Here is a 26,589-nt window from a genome sequence, read left to right as displayed (position 1 = left end):
ATGGGAAACGTGCTGAGCTAAATGTGCTTTGCGTGCGTTGTGACCGGTGACCCGAAATTCTATTCGTTTGTTCACTTATTCATCCCCTGGCTTGTTCAGCAAAGCCTCGGGATGCAAGTTGCGGGAATGTTTCCTTATCAAGTCACATCACATCCTCACACTGTAAAAATAAGCCCAGGTGTCTTCTCCCACTGTGATGTAGCCACAAAGTAGAATGCACACGTCGGTGCATTCTCTCTCAATTTTCTTGGCCTCCAGTCTGCACATCTCCCTCTTAGAGTGTTTCTCCTTTGCATATTCTCTCTGCTCTTCTTCAATCAAGAGATGAATCGTTCCTAATGCAAGGGCATTCCTGTTTCATTTTCTTTTATATGCCTTTCTTTTTCTCAGAGACTTTTTCCCCCCATACAACAGAGATCTAACAAGCATACGAGCTCTTTTTCCAGTAAAAGCCCTTTTGCTAAGCTACAAGACCTGGGCTTGTCAGCCAGAATGGATTCTGGGGATCCTTTTCTGCTGATGAGCCACAGGCTGGGTCACAGGAGCTGCACACATCCTCCAGGTCACAAAACACAGCCTCACCATTTCCCATTTAGTCCCTCCTCTGCTGTATTTACTTTTTTCCTTGGCCTGCAGACTCCCACACCGCACAGACATCCAGGGAGCACTAGCCACAGGCTACCTCTGCTTACAATTCATTGCTCCCTGTCTGGCCTCAGGAGAGAGCAGGCATCCGAATTACCAGTCCTGACTCTGTACCTCTGCCCTCATGTTCTAGTTCCCTACGGTAGGATTCAGGTGACTTGAAGCGTCTATCTGGAGCAGTCCTTTGCATGAGCCAGGAAGATCAAAACGTAGTCCCACAATCCTTTCCACCAAAACCTTTATTGTTAAGTATTTCAAAATTTAGAAAATAAAAAAAAAAATATTTTTAAGATGTACTTATTTTATTTGAAAGAGTTATACAGAGAGAGATAGGGGAGACAGAAACAGATCTTCTATCCACTGGTTCACCCCTAAAGAGACTGTATTGGCCAAGGCTGGGTACCAGCGGCTTCCTCCAAGTGTCCCACAAGGGCACAGGAGCCCAAGTACCTGAGCCATCTTCTGCTGCTTTCCCAGGCCTTCAATAGGGGGTTGGATTGGAAGTGGGATCGCTGGGATATGAACCGGTGCCCACATAGGATGCCAGCACTGATTAGCAAAAGGATTAGCACGATGTGCCACCATGCTGACCCCAGAAAATCCAAATTTTTGTTCAGAAGATATAGTGTATGCACCATATGATATTTAACAATCTCTGCAAGACTGAAGCGACATCCTACCAACCAAACACTTAATCTCTCACCAACAATAGACGTCTGACAGCAGGCAAATAAACATCAACAACGCGAAGTGACAACTCTCCGAGTGGGAGAGAGTATTTGCAAACCACGTACCTGATAAAGGTCTAATATCCAGATTATACAAGGAGCTCACAAAATCCAACAGCAAAACACACAATCCAGTTATGCAACAGGCAAAGGACCTGAACAGACATCTTTTTAAAAATGTACGAAGAGCCAACAAACAGAAAAAAAAAATTGCTCTGGACTACTAGCCGTCAGAGAAATGAAACAAAAACCATCCGTGAGGTGTCATCTCCTTTCTTAGCTAACTGTGTATACATTCATGGGCCTATGAATGTTAGACGACAGGGTCCGTTCTCCCACGCCCGACCCCGGAAGGGCACGCCCTTGAAACCCCTGCTTCCAGGGACTGGCGTGTCCTCCATCATCTTGGGGGACTTCTTTCTGGGCCAGAGGACAAGCTCCGGCGCCCAAGCCTCGAGCTGTTATTTCATCTCCAAGGCCGACATCTAGAGACCGAAAGGGGAACTGCTGCCAGCATCGGAAACCAGCAGCTTGAGCGGATCTGGCCAGCATTTCTGCTTCCCAGCTCTACAGCTGCCTGCAAATACCCAAGGATTAGGGCCCGGAGCCAGAAACGCATCCCTCTCCACAACAAACACTCATCAATCCCTCCCTCCATGGAGGGATTTTCCTAACTTGGCCAGCTGTCTCCAGATGGTGTGGCCTCAGGCTTAGAGAAGGCTCCGCTGCTCCCACCCATCTCGGGTCAGTCCAGAAATGCGGCTGATGGATTGCCATTCTCAGAGTCCCTAGCTATTATAGATGGTTTTCTGTGAAATAGATGTTCACTTACTTTGGTCCAGAATCCAGTAGCATTACTGGTTTGATTCTAGAAGTCCCGGATTCTGCTAACTGGTACAAACTATTAGAAGTCAGTTTGCTAAGTCTTTCAAGAACTTCCAAATCTGTGTCCATTTTTGCTTCATCGCTCCAAACCCTTTGAACCTAAAGAAACAACAGGACACTGGTCAAGGCTGATATACCAACATCATCATGGAAAATTTTATAAAGCCAAGATGGGGGATAATCTTGGAAGTCCGTTAGTGATTAGTTATATTAATTATAGCACACACACAGTATTGAATTCTATATAGCAGCTACAGTTACACACCTGGCCCTGGGCGTTGTTTCTTCTTGACATTTTATTGCTTTTCACAGCATCTCTTCTCATCTTCCTGTTACCTAGCCGTCCTCTACCTATTACTCTAGTCTTTTGCCTCCTTCTCACGTTGATGTTTTTCAGATGTCCTTTCCTGCTGGGGTCCGTGCAGTGGGTGTGGATGAGGCCAAGGTGTGAAGATAACAGCTCCCCTGTTTGGCAGGGCCCAGAGGAGCTTCCAGCTGTTTGGCAGGGCCTGGCGGATATCTCTCCAACCACCTTGACGCAGTCTCACCCTCTTTGCATGGACACTCAACCACCCCACTAAGAACTCTGTAATCCATGGAGACGATGTTGTTTGCCCTTGTGAGATGTTTTTTGCAACTAATGTGAGCTTGGGACTCAATGTTGCTGATCATGTGTGTTGGTCCTGGAATCCTGGCTGTCTGTCGCTCCATGGCTGTTACTGAAGAATGAACAATGACTTACTTGGAAGAATATGAATACAGTATTTTGTGGGATTATCTTTAGGGACACCTGCTTAGCCATGAAGTACAAACAGAATTACCAAATGTCCGTGCATGCCCCCTTCGCCATGAAGTAAAAGTAGGACAATTAATTGGGGCAGTGAGTCAATCAATAGAAAGAAGATCTTTCCCTCTGTTTCTCCTCTTTGTAAATCTGCCCATCCAAGGAAAATAAATAACTCTTTAAAAAAGAAAAGTTAGGCCTGAGTTATTGGAACAATACCACGCCCATTTCCTGAGACAATAAAATTGCAAGAAATAGGAAAGTAAGAATTTAAGGTTGGCTTTAATCAAAATAACAGTCATGATAGCAATTATTGTTTTTGCTGTGTGATATATAGAACATGGATTCATTCAACAAATATTTACTGCACACCTTTTCTATACTAATCGCTATTTTAGGAACCGGGGGCATCTTAGAGAACAGTCACAAAAATCCCTGCCAGCTCTTGAGGTGGGCATATTCCAGGGCAGCACAGTCAGGCCACTGGGCAAGTTCAAAGTGAGTTCAGGTTCAGGTTCAAGTGCAGGCACCTCTTTCTGGAGATATAGGCTTGTCCAGTGGATGAGGACATTACTGGCTACATTCCTGCTTTCGGTTCTACAGGTGGGAAAGCTCCGACTTACAAAACCAGCACGTCTCGGGCATAAGGAACAAGCGTTGCAGCCTAGATTCTAACCAGGTTTTGTGCTTTTATTACATATTTTTTTGAATAAGAACGTATTCATGAATATTTACCAGCATAAGTGAATATAACATTTTTAAAGAAGTGTGAAATTAGCCTGTCTAATAAAACTTTCTTGAGAAATGCAAGATTGGAAGTTTTAAGTAGAGTAATATAAAAATAATTGATCTTGCTGCTGCAGTGGAAGAGTTAACTGAATTGCCTCTTCACCTTAATATTGATTTAATTTCACCGGAATATTGAATTTTCATATATTACACCACATAACTCAGTTTTAAGTATAGTTTTATTACATTTCCTTATTGCTTTCCTTTTCTTTTGCAGTATAACTTTGGAAATTTATATCATTAAAACAGATGAAATAAATTTGACTCAAGGCAAATTTTAAAATATTACTCAAAAAATACTGTATAAGAATTCTAATGCATGTCACTAATTTCCCAGGAATATCAAGCATTAGAAATTGTTCTACTGGGACAAAAAATCATTTACCCAACAAAATTAACACAGGTCAAAAATTTTTTCCTGGAGCTGTGTATAGCAAAGGTTTAAATTAATGCGATTGGACATATAAGAAACATTATATTTCAGGATGATGTAATTTTAAAAAGAAGATGTAGATATGAATATGGAATTAGTCACACATATGTAATTATTTGGCCATTCTATAATTGCACTAATTACTATATATCAAAGCTCGTCATTTGAAGTGCTCAGTCATCTAATTTGGACTTCATTGTCTAGCTTCTCCATTAGATGTTTCATGAGAATAGCTAAGATGACACCACACCTCCTAGAGCCTCAACAGATGCTACGAGAACGAAGGAAGGAATTAATTTTTAAATGGTGTTCATGCCCAGTCAGGTGCCTGTAAACACAGGCATAAATATCACAATGTTAAGATTTAAGTGCTTTCACAGTTGTAAATATTCTAGTTTATAAGACTTCACATAATCTTTGTTGAGAAGGTTGGGAGGGTTTATAGTATTAGGTAGATAATACGTACCACAGAGGATATTAATAATATCCCACACCACAGAGGATATTAATGTGAAATTAATGTGGCTTATTGGGAAAGTGCTTCCAGATGAATGGTTCAAACCCAGCACAGAAGGGTGAATAAAATAAGAAATGAGACAAGAAACATGAGCTTGGATTTTAGAAGAAATAACTAGCTATTTGAGTTACAGAGTGTAAAAATCTGGACTAATGGGTCCGGCATGGTAGCCTAATGGCTAAAGTCCCTGCCTTGCACACACTGGTATCCCATTTGGGCACCAGTTCTAATCCTGGCTACTCCACTTCCCATCCAGCTCCCTACTTGCAGCCTGGGAATACAGTCGAGGATGGCCCAAAGCCTTGGGATCCTCCACCCACATGGGGGACCCAGAAGAGGCTCCTGGCTCCTGGCTTCAGATCAGCTCAGCTCCGCACCAGGTCTTCTGGGGCCTTTTCTAAGAAATCTTTGAATATGTTCTCACCATTTGAACCAACAATTCCAGGTCTTCTCTACCCTGCGCAAGGTGCAGTCATGGCCTTTTCCTTACAAGCTCTTTCCTGGTCTCACAGATTCAAGTCTTTATTCTGCCTCTCCCTTCAACTTCTCTTCCTTGGCTTGGTTTTTGAACCTCTATTCCTTATTCCTAAGCCACAGCCTGGAAGTTCGCTCCTCTGGGGAACTATCCGGATGTGTCTTCCTGTATCAACACTTCTTCAGTAACTGTTTAGTATGTCTATGCTCGGCTTTGCTGTATGGTGGAAATGGGGCTGTGGAAAAGACAGCTTCCTCCCCGCACAGCACCTAGGCAGGGACATTAACATTTTCTTTAAACAATAATTGAGTGATAGTTTTTGCTGAATTCTCCCAAGATGTGCTGTTGGGAGAACGTGCAACCGTTCTCGGGAGTGTGGCAAGGACTAATTTTCCTTAGGACGGACGGGACACCCCTTTGCAACTTTCAGAATTCCCTTAGGGTATTCAGGCAGTTCCTTTTGAATTGTAACTTTAAATATACTGAGCTGAATGTTCAGTAAGTTATAGGAGGCCCCGATTCTCAAAAAAAATCCTTTTAACTATTGCAAATAAGTGTGTGGCCCATAAGCTATAGACAGGTTGACACCCACGATTTAAAGGTACGTGTTTCAGGCAGTAGCACGGCCTCTAAGCCAATACCCAATTGCTTTTATCTCTCTTTGGCAGGCAAGCAAGTTGAAGTTCAAAATGAACGGCCATCACTCTTCCAAGGTCTCACTACTTGGAAACAATTGAGTCGTTTAAACCCTCTAAATCCTAGGGGAGTTAGGGCTCCAGGCCTTCTTTTCATCAAACGTGTGTGGCTCTTGTATCTTTACTTTCAGAAACTTTTAGTATCAGGTTTCAGGTACGTGAAAGCCCGAGGTGTTACTCACTTCTTTGGTCCTGGACGCCACAAATCCACCCCCCATAACCGGCTTCGTTGAGGTTACGGTTCCTGAGCGTCTCGGCGCGGGGAAATGAAGAGAACCCACTTTGTTTCCAGCACTCAAGCGGCTGGTTCACCTTCTTTTCCCTCATAGCTGCGTTTTCCCGCGGAAAACGCGGCGACCGGAAACACCTGTGCCTCTCAGCAAACACCCAGGGACCAACGAGAAGACCTCCGGCGCCCACCCTGGCCGACTAGAGCGGCAGCGACGCTCCGCGCACGCGCACGCGCGCGCGCGCGCGCGCACGTCACGCCGACGCTCGCCTCGCCCCGCCCCACGCCGGGCAAGTCTAGTTTCCGGCGACTGGAAGAGCGGACTTTACCTGAAGGAGGGAGAGGTGGCCTCAGGTGACCGGCGGGGCGGCTGGCCAGTGCTTCACTGTCCTCGCTGCTGCTGCTGCCCGCCAGCATGCCTCCCTTGGAAAGCATGGTGCTTTGTCGCGAGTCCCAGGTGGCCACTCTGCAGTCCCTATTTGGAGAGGTAGGCTGGGCAGTCTTTTTTTTTTCTTCCTAAGAGATGCTGGGGGTTGAGTGTTTCCGTGGCGTTGAGGCCGACTCCATTAAAAAATAATAAGAAGAATTTCGTGGTGGGTGGGGTGGGAGAGGGGTTGAGAAACAGTTGAACCTGTATTTATTTGGTTGAGCGAGGAGATAACGTTATCCACCGTGCGCGGGGCCGCTGGGCCAAGTCCTTGTCCTGCACGCGCCAAGTTTGTTGAGATGCTACGAACCTCCAAGTCGCTTGTTGTCGCTGCCCAGCCGCCCAGGATGGTGTGCACCAAGTCTGTTTCGCGCACTTTCGTGGGTTTTTATCTCCCCCAGCAGCTCTTCTGGGCTGGTGAAGACCCAGGGGAGTCCCAGTCCACGTTTCTTCTTTCCCTTGCTGCCCCAGGGGAGGCCGTCCTGTTGTTCCGGGGGGAACAGTAGAGCAGGCAGGACCTGGGTCTGTCGTCTTGTTAGGATTCATACAGTGCAGGTGCTCCTGGCTGTTGTGTTTTCCAGCCTTGGAGTCAGTGATTACATTTGGATCTTGTAGGAGGCTGGCTACAGGAGGCTCTGCTGCCGTTGGTTCAAATCCCAGCTGCTTCCTGTCCAGCCCCTTGCCGCTGCACCTGGGAAAACAGCAGAGGGCCGGCCGAGGGCTTGGGCTCTGCACCCGCGAGGGAGACCTGGACGAGGCTCCTGGCTCCTGGCTCCGGTCTCCGGGCTTGCCCGCTCCCTCTTTTGCTGCCATCTGGGGCGTGAACTAGCAGATGGAAGATCTCTGCTTCTCTCTCGCTCTGTGACTTTTTAAATACATAAGTCTTAATAAAACAAGCAGTATACACATTCCTTGATCAGCTAGGGTTTTTTTTTCCCCCTTAAGATTTATTTATATTTATTTGAAAGACAGAGATACAGAAAGAGACCTTTAATCCCCCCACTCACTCCCTGATGACACCGGGGGTGTCTCCCAGATGGAGGTATTCCGGCCACCTCCCACTGCTTTCCCATTTGTTGGGAGCTGGGTGCGAAGTGGAGAAGTGTGAACTGCACATCAGATGGGACGGTGGGACCCATCTGCTTTGGTTAGATATTTTCCTCCAGTTAGAAACGAAGGGCCCAGGGCCGTGGTAGTGGCAGCGCATCAGGGCAGTAAGAGGTTGAGTGAGTGAATCGTCAGGTTGTAGGGCTTGCAGTTAGTGTTAACTATCGCCACCGTTTTCCTGGTGGACCCTAAGTTCCCTCACTGGAGTTGTTGCAGCCAGCTCCCTTCTACCACAAGTCCCGCTCCTGGGAAGAAACGTTGGCACCCAGGCGTGAAGCAGGGCCGCCTGAGCGGTGGGCTCAGAAAGGGTGTTCTTCCCAGGGCGGCTCAGATGGAGCCGTGTTGACACCACTGGTCTGCAAGATGCTGGGCAGGTGGGAGACAGGAAGAACTGTAGCAGAGGGCTGCGAGGGGCCCTGTGGTGTTTGTACCATGGATGTATTCATTCAACATTTACATAGTTACTGCACGCCCGTTGCCGTTGGTTCTAGATCCTGCTCTGTTGCAGTTTGTGGTAGAGAGGTGAAATAACAGTGCAAGAACTGAACTGATCACCCCAGGTGACCGCTGGAGAGATGTTATAGGGTGGGGCATAATGCTTTAAGACAGACAAGGGTGGCAGCATTCCAGGAAAGGAAGGGTTCGGTGTAAGTTGGCAGTTGCCCCGCGCTCTTCACTTCTATTTCAGGGTGGGATATGTGCAGCGTTTTGGATAACAAAGATGTCGAATATGGTGCATTTAATACTTGGCAAAAAAATTGTTGAGCCAGTTCATTTGTGATTATTAGATGCACAGTTTTTCTTTAAAAAAAGGATTAGGGTAAAAATGGAGTATGGAAAAAAATTATCCTTAGAAAGCTCTTTAAATCTATTATGAAGTTGAAAACACACTTTCCTATAAGACTGAAAATGCAGGAATTTGCGTGCGTAGCCCTATGCGATAACAGTGTAAATACGTGTGTTAGATCTCAGATACGGTTTTTAGAGAAATCTTAATTTCATAACGGGAGGTTATTTGCCAAGCACTGCGTTTAGGTCGGAATGTAGCAGTGAACCCGCCGTGTGCTCCCTGGACACGCTATGTGGCTTGAGCGTTTCGTTTGGCATATGAAGCTTGGTCACAAGTTGGTGAATATTTTATCAATTTCATAACCTTTATCTTTTCTCCCCCAGAGACATCATTTCAGCTTTCCATCCATTTTTATTTATGGGCATACTGCCAGTGGGAAGACCTATGTGACACAAACTTTGTTGAAAACTTTAGAGGTAAGAATGACCCCAAGCTGGATGCTAATTGAGTTTTTCTCCTAGGCCGCTACAAGCGCGGAGTAACTTTTGCTTGAATCCCTTCAGTGACTTTAGATCTTGAAAGGTGTAATTAGAATGTTTGAATCTTGATGCTAGAAATTCGTTTTTTAAGCTGGGCCAAATTTCCCTTTTCCTTGTTCAGGTTGCTATGGTGCTTGTGTCTAAATGACGTCGCCACTGACAGAGCTGTCCAGAATTGGTTTTTCGATTCTGTCTTCGTCCCTGTGGATACAGTAAATCAAGCCAGGAAGTGTGTGCTGTTGATTGTACCCTTCAACGCACTGACTGTGTCCGCTCCTGTTTCAGTTTTATTGCCATTGTTTCTCCCGTGTAGTGGCACACGTGTCCCAATCCTGATCTTGTCTTCACCCCGCAGCCAGCTCCTTGCAGCTCCTCACGTTCTCAGCACAGTGTCCAAGTGATTGGCCCGATACACAAGCCCCTCCGTGAACCACATCCGGGTTCTCTTTCGGCATACGATGGTCAAGAGTTTGGAAGGACAGTGTGGCGGAGCTGTACTGCTCCTTGTCGTTCAGCACCTCGAGCTTCCCCCGTGTGCACCGTAGGGATCGTGGTGACAACATGTAGGGCTGTGCGTAAGGAAGACAGAGTTCAGCCACTGCCGCATCTGAAGCCACAGCTGGGCCGAGTCTCTGCAAAGGGCCCTGTAGTAAATGTTGAGGACATGTGGCTTAGCACTGGCATGTGTAGACAGCAGGGTCCACCTCAGTGGGTGTGTATGCAGAAGTGGGTAGCCAGCACACAGCATTCCCTCTCTTGTGAGTGCCATCTCCAGCCTTCCTGTCATCCTGAGGTGGCATTTAGTGCAGCACCATTGTCCTTCAGCCGCCCGTGGCCGCTTCCCATCGTTTCCCAGACGACAGCCAGAAAACATCAGATCCCTGGGGACAGCCGTCTGTAGTGGCCTGGCTCCTGGAGAGGACAGGTTGGAGGCCAGTGTATTGGGTGGCGGTGGGTTGTGTATAGAAGTATGCCTGGAGAATGGCCAGCAGGGCCGTGAGTACAGGTGGATGCCGGCGTTGTTGGTCCTGACTTGTCGGCTTTGGTTTTCAGCTCCCGCATGTCTTCGTGAATTGTGTTGAATGCTTCACCCTGAGGCTCCTTCTGGAGCACATCTTAAGCAGGTTGCGTGTCCTCGGCTCTCCAGAGGACGGCTCTTGCGCCGAAGTAACCTGTGACACGTTCAATGACTTCGTTCGCTTGTTTAAACAAATCACCAAAGCAGAAAGCCTCAAGGATCAGACTGTGTACATTGTAAGTAACCTGATGCTGTCACCTTTTCGGAAAACGTTCTTCACTGGGTCAGTGTCTACCATCCTGACCTCCAGGATGTACGCTCCCTGCAAGGTGCTTCTGGGAGTGCAGGGATGTGTGCGATGGATTCCTGATGCAAATGGAGCTTTGTTTAATACGAGATTGTAACACGTGGTCACGTGTGACCTTAGTATGTGATAAGTGATGGCTGAGACACCTGCTGTGCAGGCGCATCTAGTACGGCTTTATGAGGCGACAGCCTTCGAGTCAGACCCAAGCGACTGAGGGCGTTGGGGAAAGAAACTGATCATTATTCCATAGGGAAGAAACTATGTAAGCAAAGCAATGCAGGCAGGATCAGTGGGTTGTGAAACACGGAGGGAGGAAGTTGGGGCCAGATGATGGAGGAACCGGGGAAATACTGCTTTTATTGGATGCATATAGCATCCAAAGTTTGGGAATAAAGTATTTGATTTCCAAAATAGTACAAATATGCATCACGAAACTCACTCTGAAATCGTGGTCGTGGGGTAGATTTGAGGGAGGGGAAAGACTGTTTTGCAAAAGCCGAGGGAAATCTGAAAGAAGTCAGTCAGGGGTGGTGACACACCGGGGCCGTGGGGAGGAGTCGTCCCCGCACAGCGAGACTTGTGGCCTTAGACACGCTGCCCAGCTGGAGCTGGAATCGGGCAAAGCAGGATTTTCAGGCTATTTTATCTATTTACACGGGTAAGGAAGTTGACCTTGTCCCAGAGTTCAGCAGCCATGCAGAGAGAAAGCAAATGGGGAAAAAAGCAAATGTCCAACTTGTCAGTTGCGTGTGGAGTAGTTTTATGGGCGAAGATGAGTTATTTGATTTAGGTGGGCTAAGTTTAAACACGTGAAAATGATTAGTACACAGTTTAAAACACCAAGTAGATGTTTGAGCTGGCACAGTAGCCTAGTGTCTAAAGTCCTCACCTTGCATGCGCCAGGATCCCATATGGGCGCTGGTTGATGTCCCGGCAGCCCCGCTTCCCATCCAGCTTCCTGCTTGTGGCCTGGAAAGGCAGTTGAGGATGGCCCAAGGCCTTGGGACCCTGCACCCATGTGGGAGGCCTGGGGGAGGCTCCTGGCTTCGGATTGGCTCAGTTCCGGCCGTTGTGGTCACTTGGGGAGTGAATCAGCTGACAGAAGATCTTCGTCTCTGTTCCTCTCTATATATCTGACTTTCCAATTAAAAAAAAATGAAAATTTTTAAAAAATTAATGCTTTCCTGTGTACATACATACTCTCAATAAAATTTCTGAATTAGGCATAGTAAGAGATTAATAATAATGAAATAGAATAATTATCACAGTATATTATAATGCATATGTATGAGTATGGTCATTCTCTTTTATAGTATGTTACTATAATTTTTTAAAAGATTTATTTATTTTTATTAGGCATATTTATGGAGAGAAGGAGAGACAGAAAGGTCTTCCATCTGATGGTTCGCTCCCCAAATGGCTACAACACTGAGAGCTGCGCATATCCAGAGCTAGGAGCCAGGGGTCCAGGTCTCCCATGCGGCTGTGGGGGGCTCAAGGACTTGGGCCATCCTTCGCTGCTTTCCCAGAGATTAAGCAGGGAGCTAGATCAGAAGTGGAGCAGCCAGGACACGAACTGATGCCCCTATGGGATGCTGGTGCTGGAGGGTGGAGAATTAGCCCGTTGAGCCATGGCACCGGTCCCACTGTATTTTTCATCTTTGTACCCAGCGGAAGTACTTTACGGCTTCTCTGGAGCTTATCACAGATGCCAGCTTTCTCAAGTAAAATTACTAAGGCGGTGTGATCCCGCTGAAGTCGGTCCGATAACCAGGATAGCAGAGTGAGGGATGGGCAGGCAGCTTCCGGCAGCGTGGGTGCCCTGGAAAGGGGCGCTGCCGGGGCGCAGCGGGACAGATCTTGTCACGCTTTTCAGAGCCACGCACAGGTCCAAGCTTGCCTGTTCCTGAAATTCGCCGCTTACTGTTCTCAGACCGTTGTTGGCCGTGTTTAATTGAAACATGGTAATTGAAACTGCAGGTCATGGATGACTGCTGTGACGTATTTTGTGTCAGTGAATCCTTCATAAAGAAATATTATTGAGCACTTTCTGTGTGCCAGAAGCACTGTTCCAGTTTCTGAAGAGAGAATAAGGACACTCTTGGTTCACCTGCAGCTTATAGTGTAATTAAAGCAGGCAGAGCATAAGCAGGGATTGGGTTGGAAAAGTGGCAGTGAAAAAATGGAACCTTCATAGGGCGACAGAATGGTTCCAGAACAAATAGCCGATCCTAGAGTTTCATGAGTGTCTTAAGGAGGAAGGACAGTCAGTATTTCTAGAAGTGGCCATGAGCAGTAAGGAGGGTTCATTTGGTTTTTTGCCCCTGTGGATCAAAATAGGTGTTCAGCACATAGATGCTCGTTGACAAAAACAGTTGAAAATTGTGTAGATTTTCAGTGTAAAACATTTTCTTAGACTAGCTCTGCAGTATATTCATCTGTTCAGTATGAATTGGTAAACCTCAATGCTTAGGAAATAATACAGAGAGGTAGCCAAGAATGTTTTCTAGTCAGTAAATTAGTTTCCAAATTGAGAAGCTATTAGAATGCCCAGCATAGATTATTAAGAAAAATGTTTGGATCTGAATTAGGATTTTGACTTTGAATACTCATTATCTGATAATCGCTTTTGAGGAAGGCACTATCATTAGAATACCGTAAAATCATTAATTATAGTGGGTTGACTTATTAAATCAGAAGAATAAAATGAATTTACTGCTTCATCTTTGAAATGTGCATTGAAATGAGCAAAAAATGGACCAGTTTATTTGAATTAATGGATAAAAATTATTTCAAGCGAGATTGATAGTACATTTTTATAATGGGAGCGCATAGTAGAGAAACTAGATTTTTTCTTAGCAGTAAATAAAATAATCTTAGCTCTATTTTGGCTAAATTAGGATTGAAATACTTACTGTATTGTATGTTTTGTGAGTATTCTGTGCCAGGGAGCCCCTCACCCAGTTACAGTAATGTCAGCAATTGGCTAAACTTGTGCCACCTGTTTTTGAACAATAAGGACGTTTTACAAAGCATAATCCTAATAGGGTTATCCTAGCAGTGAACAAAAACTCGAATCTTTCTCTTTTTCAGTATTTATTTGTTTTTCATCGGAAAGTGAGATTTAAAGCGAGAAGGAGACAGATCCTCCATCTGCTGGTTCACCCCCCACGTGGCCGCAACAGCTGGAGCTGAGCCATTCCAAAGCCAGGAGCCTTGAGCCTTGGGCCTCTTCCTGGTCTCCCACGTGGCTGCAGGGTCCCAAGGCTTTGAGGCGTCCTTCACTGCCTTCCCCAGGCCACAGACAGGGAGCTGGAAGGAAGTGGAGCAGGCAGAATATGAACCGGTGCCCATATAAGGTCCTGATGCATGCAAGGACAGGACTTTAGTCAGTAGGCTACTGCACCAGGCCCAAATCTAATCTTTCTTACCATTATTAGTTATTTAAGTATTAAGAAGTTGTCATCAGGACACCTTACCCATCGTTTCAGTAGCACTTCAAATGTAGCTAGTTAAGACAGCACAGTTAAAATGTTCTATATTAGTCTGTTTATTTGACCTATTTGAAAGGTCTTTCTACAAAATGTAAATGACATTTCTAAAAGTTGTGGGCTTTTTTTTGTCAGATGAGAAATTCAAGTTTTGAATTTTTCCAGTATATTATGTAAATGTTTTATAAAGGGATCTGTAACTTGACTCTTTTTTTTTTCTCTTCCTTCTTTTAAGGTTCTAGATAAAGCAGAGTATCTAAGAGATATGGAAGCAAATGTTTTGCCTGGGTTTCTCAGGTTGCAAGAACTGGTAAGTAATGTGTTGCGTTGGTTCCCCCCATAAGCTAGGCAAGAGGTTATGTTGTCAAAGTCTTTTTTTTTTTCCATTTTTACTAAGACGTTCACTGGAATAAATGCGGGGACACGCGAGTTTGAATTCTCTGCGAGGATTTTTAAATTTACTGTTGAGTAGCCTCAAAGTGCTTGGTGTGGCTCTTTGGGATTATCTGGAGTTGTTTGTTTGTTTGTTTCCTGAAGGTACTTCAGAACATCAGTGGAAAAAAAGGAAATTAAAAGTATGTTTTGATGCAAAAGTTTTTCAATCCCTGTACAGGTTTTTTTTTTTTTTCGAATTTGCATTTTCCACAAGCTTTTGAAGACCCCTCGTACTTAGCTTTGTATTTCAATTTGCAGTTGGCACCAGATGTTAAGATCAGTGTGAGTGTCGTGACCCAGTGAGGAGGGGAGGGGGCAGGCTCACTGCGCATGTGCGGCCGGGGAAGCCGAATAGTCATATGGACTTTGTAGCAGTTTGAGTAAAGACAGTTGCTAAGAGAATTCACTCTTAAGCAATTCTGATTAGCATAGGGATGCTCAAAGAAGATCCCTGGGTGTTTCCTGTTAGGGACATATTCACATAAGAAGTAGAGATTGAGCTTGCACAAAAAAAGACTGCTTTAAAAAAAAAAGCAAAATGTTTTATACTTAAATTATTTGGTTGTCGATTCCCATTATATTTGTAAGGTTTACTTTTTGTTTTCTGATTTTGTGTCCTGAGCATATAAACAGCCTGTGCTTGGCTAGTTCTAACCGTGTATGCATTAAAGTGCTGAGTAACAGTAGAATGCGCGGTCAGTGCTTGCGGAGAAGGGCTTGGGGCGTGCTGCTTTCCCCAGGCGCAGTACGTTACTCACGTTGGAGGAACTGCTTGTCCAGGGGCCGTCCAGGCGCTGTGCAAAATGACTCAGCGACAGTTCTGCCCCTGGAGGGTGCAGGGCACAGTTCAGGGACAGTTAAGTATGGCTATTGGTGGTCTTTGCTGGGAGTTCCTCAAATGATCCTTTTTACTTAATGTTGATGTAAGAAAGACTAATAGCTTTTTTTTTTTTGTATTTTTAATGTTTATTGAGTATGAGTTTTACTTAGTGATTGATAGATGAAGAATGTTAAGGAAAATGTGTTTCTGGCATGTACTGTTAAGGAGAGTATGTAGCATGGAATATCTGTTTTCCTTCAACTAACATTGATTTTTCTCTGGGTTGCTACAGCTTTTTATTCTTATTATTGTTATTGGAAAGTCAGATATACAGAGAGGAAGATCTTCCAGCTGTTGATTCACTCCCCAAGTGGCCGCAACGGCCAGAGCTATGCCAATCCAGAGCCAGGAGCCTCCTCCAGGTCTCCCACGCAGGTGCTGGGGCCCAAGGCGTTGGGTCGTCCTCCACTGCATTCCCAGGCCACAAGCAGGGAGCTGGATGGGAAGCGGGGCTGCTGGGATTAGAACTTAACTTACAAAGTAAGCCCTCTGTGATTGTCTTAGCATCCATGGGTAAGTGAGACGCTGACAAACCCGCAGATTTTATGGAAAGTTTAGGTAACTACCTGTGAGTGTTTGCAAGTGAATGACTAGGTTTTCTAAATTAATGCACCAGCGATGTATGTTAAGATGTTGCTGGAATTTTCGAGAAGAAAAATCCCAGTGGAGTTACGACTCTGTACTGCCATTCCTCTCTGTTTTACAGACCGATAGAAACGTTACTGTCATCCTTCTCAGTGAGATTGTTTGGGAAAAGTTTCGTCCAAACACAGGATGCTTTGAGCCGTTTGTCTTGTACTTTCCAGACTACAGCATAGGTAAATTTTGAAACACTGTGTGGGCAAGTGATATTCCGTAGAATTATCATTGTTTGAGTGATGAAGCTTCTATTAAAATTGGGATGCGCCCTAAACCGGTGGGGTTCACACACAGTCTTGTTGATGTTGAAATCCCATTTTAAAGCTTTGAGAAGTTGTTCAAGTACTGAAGTTTTTTGAATGAGAAACTTTCACATCTTTGTGCTAAGAGCCAGATTTTCATCACCTTTTTTTAGGCACTACTTTATACAGCAGTTGTGACATGCGTACAATTAAATGAAACTGCAGTGACAAAACATGTTAGAGTTCTATTGGGATATTCATTGGTAACATCATTATGTTAAAATGCCGCTTGTATCTATTGATTTTGTGAGTCTCATTTTTCATTTCTGTAACTCGTGTAGTACCAGCCGTTAACCCTAATGTGTCCCTTTGACTTGAGGCTGAATTTAAACTTGAATTTCATAGATCCCAATTACCTTTAGATGATCACCTTAGCTCTTTGTGTCGCTCAGTATCTTTGTGAATGACTGCTGGGCTGTCACTATATGAATGTGATCCATCTCCTTGAAAGCCTATGACTGTGAAACTTAAAGTAATTAGCAGGTTATGAAAAAAACAGCATTCTATGACCTTGGCCTCGTTACTGCTATGTCTCTGAATTAATCAGTTATAAATATTCATCATTAAGATCAACACATTTTTGTCTGTTTTCACAAGCACTACAATCAAAAAACACTTCCTGCCATGGCTAATTAACTGACTTATTTATTTTTTAAGTTACCCAAAATAGGAAAAGGGATACCTTATTTTCAGTAGCTCCTCATCCATTAAAAAAAAAAAAGAAACCACACAATCAAAGGGTTTAATTTTTTGTTTTTAAACTGAAGGTATCAGACCTCTCTCCCACGTTGGGTGTAGGGTCTCAAGGACTTGAGCCATCCTCTGTTGCTCTCCCCGGCCATAAGCAGGGAGCTGGATGCAAAGCAGAGCAGCCAGGACGCGAACCAGTGCCCATGTGGGATGCCAGGGCTTGCAAGGGGAGGATATAGCCATTGACCCATTGTGAGAGGCTTGTCTTAGTAGGCCCGGTGGGTTCAATCATTGGCTATTGGGAATGATTTCAATCTCCAGCCCTTCTTTTTGGTGGGTTTTGGGAGGGTGGCACCTCTGGTCTGAGAACAGTGCCTTCCTGAAGCTCCCGAGAGGCCCAGCTAGAGTCAGCTCATTATATAAACACATTATGCTGCAGAGATACTCCTTAGGAATTACAAAAGATGTTCCTCTCACCCTCTGACACTTGGGAAATTGCACAGACTTTGGAAGCTCTGTCTCAGGACCAGAGCTGAGACCAGATGTCTCTCTACATCACAGAGTAAAACTTGGCTGTGCTACTCTTGGAACGGTTTTATCTGTTTTGGTTAAAAAAAAAATCCTTTTTCTAAAATGCTAGAGAATCAGACAGTGACGCTTTGGGAATCATTCTAAGTCTGTTTTGTCTTGTGAACAGGAAACCTTCAGAAGATTCTGTCTCATGACCATCCCCCCGAGTACTCAGCCGATTTCTATGCCGCCTACATCAACATCCTCCTCGGGGTTTTCTACACTGTTTGTCGAGATCTCAATGAGCTCCGACATCTGGTGAGTGGTTTAAACACGTGCGTGTCTCTTCCTGTCTCCTCCCTCCCCAGGATGGGCACAGGGCCGCTCCGAGAATGGCCATCTCTGTGGCCGTCAGTTTTGACCCAATCTGAAAGACACACCCAATCAGGTGTGTCTTTTCAACTTTCCTTGTAAGTGTGACTTCCTTCTTTTCTCTAACTACAGGAAAAAACTGTGGAATTCCACTGGAACCACTTCCCGTGTTATTTGTTTGTTCATTTATTTATTTACTTTTTTATTAGTGGCAGACTTGTTCCGGGATTTCTAAATGTAATATGTGTAGCCTAGATTTTTTTTTATTTGTTTGAAAGATTTCCAGGGAGAAGGAGAGACAAAAAGGTCTTCCATCCACTGGTTCACTTCCCAGATGGCCACAACAGCTGGCAGAAGCCAAGAGCCAGGAGCTTCCTCTGGGTCTCCCACCTGGGTGCAGGGGCCCAAGGCTTTGGGCTGTCCCCTTTCCCAGGCTACAAGCAGGGAGCTGGATGGGAAGTGGAGCAGCCGGGACACAAACTGGCTTTCATGTGATGCCAGTGCTTAAAGGACTGGGTCCTTGCAGGCAGAGGATTAACCCATGGAACCATCGTGCCAGCCCCTGGGTCATAGAATTTAAATGGATCTGAATGTAGTTAGAAGCTTTGATTGTAGGTTTTTCTTCAGCCACTGACCTTGAGATAATAATGTTTGTATAAAAGATTAAAATTTTTTTAAAATTAGAGTGGATATTCATATTGTACAAACAGTCTGGGAAATGATCCTGTTTAATTTTTCTTTGAGTCCTTCCCTCGGATTGTGAGGATGTTGAGGGAAGGGGGAAAGAATGTGTGGCTTCCTGAAGCCTCGCTGTAATACTTTAGATCTTGTCTCTGCATGACTGAGGGTGGTAACATGGCCAAGTGGCTTTCAGAGTAACAGGTGCCGCATATCTCGGCATGTTATCCTTTGTCCTGAAAGGCATCACATAAACAGATGCTGAGCAGGACCCAGCTGTGGGGGACCACTGGCTGCGCTGCTCCTTGGCGCTTGGCTCCCGTGGGACTCGGACCTACAGTCGGAGTACAGACACAGGAAATGTTAAGGTGCAAGGGGGAAAGTCACGTAAGGAGTATATTTCCAATAAAACACACACACACACACACACAGTGAAGGGAGAAAAGTAATACGAAGGACATTTTTGAAAATGCTTTTGTTTTCACCGGGGCATGCTTCTATGTGGGGATGAGGCTTCGGCTGTTTTTTTTTGGAAGTACAGTATAACTCTTCTCCACTGTAGATAATAGTAGTAAATCTAAAAAAGGATCTCAAGCATTTGAGTTAGAGCAGTGTTCTGATATTTCTCCCTTGGTAAAATACTTTGATTTAAAATTTTATTTGTTTGAAACTTTGTGGGTGGCGCAGTTTTCCAAAGTTTGGGGGATCACCCATCGGGCGTTCTTTTCATTCATCGTGTCTGTATTGCTTTTTCTTTTTTTTCCCCTCATTTACCTAATGTCATGCCTCCGTCCTCCTTCCTACCCTCTCATTGATGTGGCTAGTTGAATAAACACTCGACTTGTAGGCAAAGGACTCATGGGAGTGGGGTGTGAGAAGTGACTGTAAAATTTGACACAATAAACATTAATCTGAAAATCATTTATGTGTGATTTGGGAGTAGTTTTTATGATTTTCTTAGCAGACTTTTATTTTTGGAGGGAGTGAGGAGGACACTTTGCAATACTGATGAGCTTGAATTGAGATTAGGATACAGGTAATGCTACCTCTCAAAAGTGAAAAAATAATTCTGTTGGCCAATTAAAGTAGGAGAAATAGACAAGATATCAGACAGCATACTTGAGTGTTATTTCAATAGGTGTAAAATTCCACTTTTGATTAAGGATTAAGCTCTGTAGGTTGATGTAAATGATTGTGCTTACACAGTCAAATGTTCTGATTGCAGTCACGTCGTTTTTTTTTTTTTAAGATTTATTTTTATTATTTTTTTATTGGAAAGGCAGATATACAGAGAGGAGAGACAGAGAGGAAGATCTTCTGTCCAATGATTCACTCCCCAAGTGAGCGCAACAGCCGATGCTATGCCGATCCGAAGCCAGGAGCCTCTTCCAGGTCTCCCATGCAGGTGCAGGTTCCCAAAGCTTTGGGCTGTCCTCAACTGCTTTCCCGGGCCACAGGCAGGGAGCTGGAAGGGAAGCGGGGCTGCCGGGATAGAACCGGCGCTCATATGGGATCCCGGGCGTGCAAGGCGAGGACCTTAACCACTGTGCCACCACGCCGGGCCCACGTCGTTTTCTTTAATAACTTGTTAGGGAGTTGCATGGAGAACATACTGATTTTCCTCTTACAGTGATTTGTAAAGGTAAAGCAAAATATTCTCTTAAAAATCATCTTAATTTCCTTTTTTACTGCTATTCATAAATAATTAAACATATACTTTTAATGTTTTGACCAAAAAAGAGAACAGCGTATTTCTCTTAAGCCAAGTTATGTCATGTTGGTGTTGTTAAACCACACTTAGATTTGGACAAGCGAAACTAGGCTAAGAAATGTGGGCCGAGTGCCAATTGCTTCTTACTCCGCTGCCTCTCCTCTTCATACTAGCATTATGAAATAGAATAGGGCAAACGGTTGGGAGGACTTGATGGTCCTCAATGATCCTGAGTTTATAATGATAAATTTTATGTGTGTCCATCTTTAAGATCTTAGTATTCAATCATTTCAATGTGAAATACTTAATACCGAGTAAGTAATAATACATGGCAGCAGTATTTTTCTTTTTAAGATTTATGTATTTTTCTTGGAAAGATTTACAGAGGGAAGGAGAGACAGAAAGATCCTGCATCCACTGCCTTTCCATGAAATTTGAGTGTTGACTCATGGAGTACTACTGCATCAAGGTTCAGAATTCACAGGAATTCCAGGGACCCTATCCCGGGAGAGTTTCTTGGGTTTCATCCTCAGAGATTCTGATCGCGTGTTCCTGGGATGGTGCCAGGGACTGGGGTTTGTAACAGCCCCGGGTGATGCTGCAGAACCAGGCTGAGCCGGATGCTGTGGAGTTAGCGAAAGTGTTCAGACCTTGAAAAGGAGAGTTGGTTCTTTGGGTTTCAGGTTTATGCCTGAATGTTTTGTGGTCCCATGTGACATAATTATGAACTCCAAATTGTGCTTTGTTATTTTATATCTAGAGGCTAATATAGGATTTAGCCAAATCAGAAAGGTTTGATATGTTCTTGTACTGTCATGTCCCTTGTGTTATTGTATGAGCCATAATCGCGTCTTACGTGAGCAGTTGGATTTAAATAAAATTGTCTGCATTTTTATAAAAATTTTACTTAGAAAATAAATTCTAATGATTAAAGATCAATGTGGTTTTTTTTCTCTTTCATTTCCAGGCAGTGCTTAATTTTCCCAAGTATTGTGAGCCTGTGGTCAAAGGAGAAGGTAACGGTATAATCTTCCCTATTAGTAATCGTACCGAGAAATGTTTTCATCCGATCCGAGTTTTGTTCTCCTGTTTGTGCAGCAAGCGAGCGCGATACGCGGAAGCTGTGGAGAAACATCGAGCCTCACTTGAAGAAGGCCATGCAGGCCGTGTACCTGAGGGAGGTGTCAAGGTGAGTCACTCATGTGCTGTTCCCACATTGTTTGTTTGGGAGACTTGTTTTACCCAAGTCTGTATTCCTTTACCGCCCTTCCATTGCTGCGGAAAGCTACGGAATTCATTCGTTTTCTTTGGTTAGGGCAAACAATTTTTAACCAACATATATATATTTTTTAATCTGGAAAGTTATAGGAAGACCCATACTAGCTTTGTTTTTCCCTATTTCTGCCTGGTATTTGAATGAGATGCTGCAGAGAAGAACCATCTTAGACCTGCATCTCTCTGTGTGAGTTCCATAGTACTGAAGGCACTTGGTGACAGATGGTGTTGGTGGAAGAGCTGGGTTTGCATTTTCAGCTCGGCCGTTGGCTGCTCTGTGTGATGTCAGCAAGTCGGCCAGAGCCCGTGGACTGTCGTGGCTTCCTCCACCAGCCCTTAGATTTATACAGTATGTGTGACAATGATCTGTGGCCACTCAATGGCTTTCCAGTCAATTTGTGACTATTTTTCCCTCCTTACTACTCTTGCTTATTTTTTTTTCCTTCAATTCAGTTAGCTGATTAAACTGCATTTTGGGTAAATATTTCATCGTTTCTGAATTAGCAGAAATATTATCAAGATATTATTGTCTCCCTTCTGTTTTCAACAATAAAAATTCTCTTGATGAGAGCTTTTCTATGTCGCAGAAGGGAAAACCTTGCCAAAGACAGGAAAACTTGTAGAATTTTTTAAACGATTCTTCCATAATGTTGAAACCCACAGGATGATTGTGGCCACTTAAATTCAACTTTGCACACAATTCGTAAGAGCGAATTAAGTCACTGGTGACCCCCTCCTTGGCTGCAGCGTAACTAGGAGTCAGAAATTGCTAGAAACTTCAGTTTAGATGTAAACACTTGAGAGTTAAACACCGAAGCTGGAGAGCACTCTGGAGCTCTTGCTGCGGTGACAAGTCAGAGAGGAGAGGACAGCAGGGCAGCCTGAACTGCTAGGCCGCACCCCCGTCCCCACAGGACGATGTGCTTTGTGTGTATACTGGTGAAAAGGGGCGTTTACTTCCCGTATCCCGGGGTCTGGGTTGCCGTCCTTGCTCTGCCCCCCATCCAGCTCTTTAGCAGTGTGCTTTGAGGGGAGGCAGCAGGCGATGGTGCAAGCACAGAACCACGAGGGACTTCCAGGCTCCTGGCCCCTGCCTGGTCTGGTACGAGCTCTGGTGGGGCCGAGTGGGGAGTAAACCAGCAGCTGGAAACCTCCCTCCTCTCTCCCTCTCTCCCTCTCTCTCTGCCTTCCAAATAATGAAATTAATTAAAAAGTAATGTGCTTGGCCAGACTTCCTATGGCAGTGTTGGGAGAGGAGTGCCTCACGAGAATCTTGCTTTAGAAGTGTGTATTAGGCATTAGATGTCTGGGGGAAAGGACAAAGAAAGGAAGAGGTGGAAGTTAAGGAGTCCTCCGTCTGCTAAAAGAAAACAGAATCAGAAAGTGAGCCAGTGCATCGCCTTCAGGAGGGCAGTTGATGTTAAGAAACGTTGCTCCAGTTTGTTTTGCGGAGTACAGCACTGTTTTTTTTTTTTTAGATTTATTTTTTTATTATTATTTTTTTTATTGGAAAGGCGGATATACAGAGAGGAGAGACAGAGAGGAAGATCTTCCGTCCGATGATTCACTCCCCAAGTGAGCGCAACGGGCCGATGCTATGCCGATCCGAAGCCAGGAGCCTCTTCCGGGTCTCCCACGCGGGTGCAGGGTCCCAAAGCTTTGGGCCATCCTCGACTGCTTTCCCAGGCCACAGGCAGGGAGCTGGAAGGGAAGCGGGGCTGCCGGGATTAGAACTGGCGCCCATATGAGCACTTTAAAATTAAGAAAGCTGCAGTCGCATCCCCGGACATCGCCCCGATCCACGCAAACACCAGAGATAAATTAAATTCCTCTCTTCCCACCCAAAACGAGGAAGATTTTGAAACTTTATACGGAAGCCCTCTCAGAGAAGAAACTGGTAGTTTAAATTAGAATGTAAGGAGTCCGGAATCACTGGCGGAAGGATGCACAGATGGGAAACAAACTTGATCAATGCACGAATGAAATTCAAATAGAAACAGTCCTGTCACAAGTGAAGTAGTGGGCCTGGCGCAATGGCTCGATGGCTAATCCTCCACCTCCAAGCGCTGGGGTCCCATGTGGGCATTGCTTCGTGCTCTCCCTGCTCCACTTCCCATCCAGCTCTCTGCCTGTGGCCTGGGAAAGCAGCGGAGGACGGCCCAAAGCCAGCCTTGGGACCCTGAGACCATGTGGGGGACCCGGAAGAGACTCCTGGCTTTGGATCAGCTCAGCTCTGGCCGTTGTGGCCATTTTGGGAGTCAGTGGATGAGAGATCTTTCTCCCTTTTTCTCCTTCCCTCCGTAAATGCAATTTGCCTTTCCAATTAAATTAAACATATATATGTATATATATATATATATATATATATATATTTATGTATATATTTAAAAGAAGTTGTATCCAAATAAGGGTAGATTCAACCAAAAGTTACATAGGGAACATTGAGGGAAGGAATGAAAAACAAAAAACCAAAAAAAAAGAAAAAAAAAGCCAGAGAATTTTAACTAAATAAAAAGGTAAATAAAAGGGTAAGCCTGTATCCCACATTCTAGCACCTGGTTCGAGTCCTGGCTCTTCTCTTTTTGACGAGGCGTCCTGCTCACTCACCCTGGAAAGCGACAGGTGATGGCTGAGTTCCTTGGCTCTCTCTTAGCTCATGCTGCTGGCTTCGGCGTGGCCCAGCCCTGACTGCTACACACACCTGAATGATCTCTCTCTCAATCCAAATAAAATGAAAACAGATAAATCACAATTATAAAAAAAAAATAGTGTGTACACAGACAATTGACTGTATCTAAAATACTGAGTTTTGACTATGAGTAAGCAGTAATATTTCTTGGTACCTTTTTGGATGTCTTTATGATCCAACAAATTACTCAGATATTAACATGCATACTGCAAATACATAGATATATATTTTAATGCCCACTAAATGATGTTATACAGATACAGTACGTACATTTTATACAGAGAGAACGTCTTGTCTATAAACAAAAAAAAAACTTTTGATTCTTGTAGGGCTCTGTTTTGAGTACAGCTTAGTGATTCCATGTGTTTTCAGTCCTGTTTGCTTTATTTTTTTTCAGTTCCCAGTGGGAAAAGCTGCAGAATGGTGACACAGATCCGGGACAAGTGAAAGGTACCAGCGTGTGACTGTCACACACTGAGACAGCTGTGAGAGCCGCCCCTGGGGTCCAGAGTGTGTGCCGCGAGGGCGGGAGGGGCATGATGGGGAGTTTGCACCTCAAGCAGCAGTAGTAGTCATCTTTTGATTTTTTGCTCTCGCTGAAGCTTCGTTTTTAATGGAAGGAAAGAGAATCCAAATACGAGTTTTCTGTTTTCTAAATATTGGACTATGGAGATCAAGTAGCTGGTCTGCCTTCCCATGTTTTGTTGACACAGGTCGGTTATAATGGTGCGGTCTCTGTGTCACATGATGTTTTAAGGAATAAGGTACAATTTTTTTTTTCTCTCAGTTTAGGGGTTGCATTTTAGTCATTGTGCTTTAAAAGCTTTCTAGTTTTCATTTTTATCAAGGCAGATATTTGGATTTTCCCGAAATAGAATTGCTCTTGCATGATAGGGATAAAAACGTGAGCTCCGCCTCTTAGTGAGTTCGGTGGCTCGCGATTGGGGGAGGCGGCGTGAAATGGTGACGCCGTGGTTTCGCTTGTCCGTAGGATTCCTCGGTCGTACACACTGAACGCCTCCCGTGTAGAACAGGTGATTTCCAGTCCGTTGCAAGGGAAAAGGAGGGATTCTAGAGTTTAGAAAAGCCGACAGTGGCTGCCCTGCATGCCTTGCTAACCGTGTGAGCCTGAAGCCAGCTCCGTTTCTTCATCTGTAGGAACAGCAAGCACCCGGGGCGAGGCTGAAGGAAAACGCTTAGCAGAATGTCTGAGTTAAACCAGCAGGCAGCAGATTCCGCCTCTCCCCCACAGATCAGTGCTGTGTGACGAACTTGTGTTTTATTCATTCATTACTCCCCGCGCAAGGCATCGTTACGTCTGCCAGAAAATACATGTGAAATGTTTCTCCTCGGTGTCGTATAATAGCTTAGTATAAGATAAAATTTCTGTGTAATTAACTGTTTACGTCACGCACAGTGTTAACTGGTTGTATGTGACATGTGCAGGGTACGGATTCGTAGAGGAAATCACTTGTTTGTGTTTTGGGGTGGATGGGGAGTAACGGGGAAGGTTACTTCGACCAGAACACACTGCTCGGAAATCAACAGGTAGGTGAGAGGCGGCGCTGAGAGCCCGACAGATTCCTTCATACAAGTATTTTGTTGCACAGGTCTCTCAGCGTATAACCACGTGGAACTCCCATATTACTCTAAGTTTATTCTGATCGCCGCATACCTTGCTTCGTACAACCCAGCAAGAACCGACAAGAGGTTCTTCCTTAAGGTAACAGTAGCAGGAATCTTGGCGCGTTGTTTCTGATGATCCCAGGAATATTTTCAAATTTCACCACTTGAAAGTTTGTAAGGACCCCCGCATTAGAATAAGAAATAGCTAGATAGATTTAGTACCCATTCCTTGTCTGCTTGCCATTGACAATCTGAGACGTGGACAAGCATAAGTAGTTCTACAAGAGAGAAAAAATTAAGTATATCTTAAGCAATAATTCTAGATTTCAGAAATTATGTAGCTGAAGGTTGTTTCATTAAACATGTTTGGAGTGCAGAGTTAGGGATAGGAAAGGACAGAGAAGTCTTTATCCACTATGCCACAGTACAGGGCCCATCCTCTCACCCTTGCACTGCAGGAGTGCGGTGGCCCCCGGTCCCAGTCCACACAGGAGCCTCGCCCTGCCGCCTGTGCCCAGCCCCGTCCTCGCTGTGGCCTCTGCTCTCCTCGGCACATTCGGATCTACAGCCTTTAATTGTGTTCCGTCTTTCTGGAGATCTGCTTTCTTACTCCTCACCTTAAGGCCTCGGGGTAGCTGATGTCTTTCCTGCACAGTCCCCCTCGGATAACCCGTCGTAAGTGGGTTATCTTTGTCGTTTCCTAGTTAGCTAGGAAGTCGGCTTTCCTCTCTGGGTTTAATACGATTTATAATACATTTTCCTTTTATTAGTTTTTTTTTTCTTGTTATCTGTCTGCTTAGAGTTTAGTAGTCGGCTGTGGGGTTATTTGGTCCCCAGTGCCTAGCCAGATGCTCTCAGGGTAATTTATCATTGAAATTGCCAACCTTCTTTAACAGATAGATGTAAAAAACCCTTACTTTTGG

General features: G+C 44.7%; 1 protein-coding gene and 1 long non-coding RNA gene across 2 annotated transcripts in view; one reads left to right on the top strand and one right to left on the bottom strand.

Annotated features, from left to right (window-relative positions):
• Window positions 1–2,043: 2,043 nt before the first annotated feature.
• LOC121150384 lies at window positions 2,044–6,273 on the bottom strand. The gene is made up of 2 exons (XR_005882962.1): window positions 6,134–6,273; window positions 2,044–2,357 (listed from the first exon to the last, which is right to left on the bottom strand). It is a non-coding gene; the product is annotated as an uncharacterized LOC121150384 (long non-coding RNA).
• A 217-nt stretch (window positions 6,274–6,490) lies between these two features.
• Window positions 6,491–26,589, top strand: part of ORC5 (origin recognition complex subunit 5) — a 38,797-nt gene continuing 18,698 nt past the window's right edge. Inside the window, exons 1-10 of the mRNA XM_040971237.1 lie at window positions 6,491–6,667; window positions 8,888–8,980; window positions 10,097–10,297; window positions 14,095–14,169; window positions 15,881–15,992; window positions 17,503–17,633; window positions 21,044–21,092; window positions 21,175–21,265; window positions 24,438–24,490; window positions 25,651–25,763. Of these exons, the coding sequence (XP_040827171.1) occupies window positions 6,596–6,667; window positions 8,888–8,980; window positions 10,097–10,297; window positions 14,095–14,169; window positions 15,881–15,992; window positions 17,503–17,633; window positions 21,044–21,092; window positions 21,175–21,265; window positions 24,438–24,490; window positions 25,651–25,763 (990 nt within the window). The 5' untranslated portion in view covers window positions 6,491–6,595. The remainder of the gene's footprint in view (window positions 6,668–8,887; window positions 8,981–10,096; window positions 10,298–14,094; window positions 14,170–15,880; window positions 15,993–17,502; window positions 17,634–21,043; window positions 21,093–21,174; window positions 21,266–24,437; window positions 24,491–25,650; window positions 25,764–26,589) is intronic.

The sequence above is a fragment of the Ochotona curzoniae genome, unplaced genomic scaffold, assembly GCF_017591425.1.
Source record: "Ochotona curzoniae isolate NIBS_2020 unplaced genomic scaffold, NIBS_Ocur_1.0 contig_21, whole genome shotgun sequence".
Taxonomy (NCBI): Eukaryota; Metazoa; Chordata; class Mammalia; order Lagomorpha; family Ochotonidae; genus Ochotona; species Ochotona curzoniae.
Note: the sequence above shows the minus strand (reverse complement) of the source record. Positions and strands in the feature narration are given on the sequence as shown.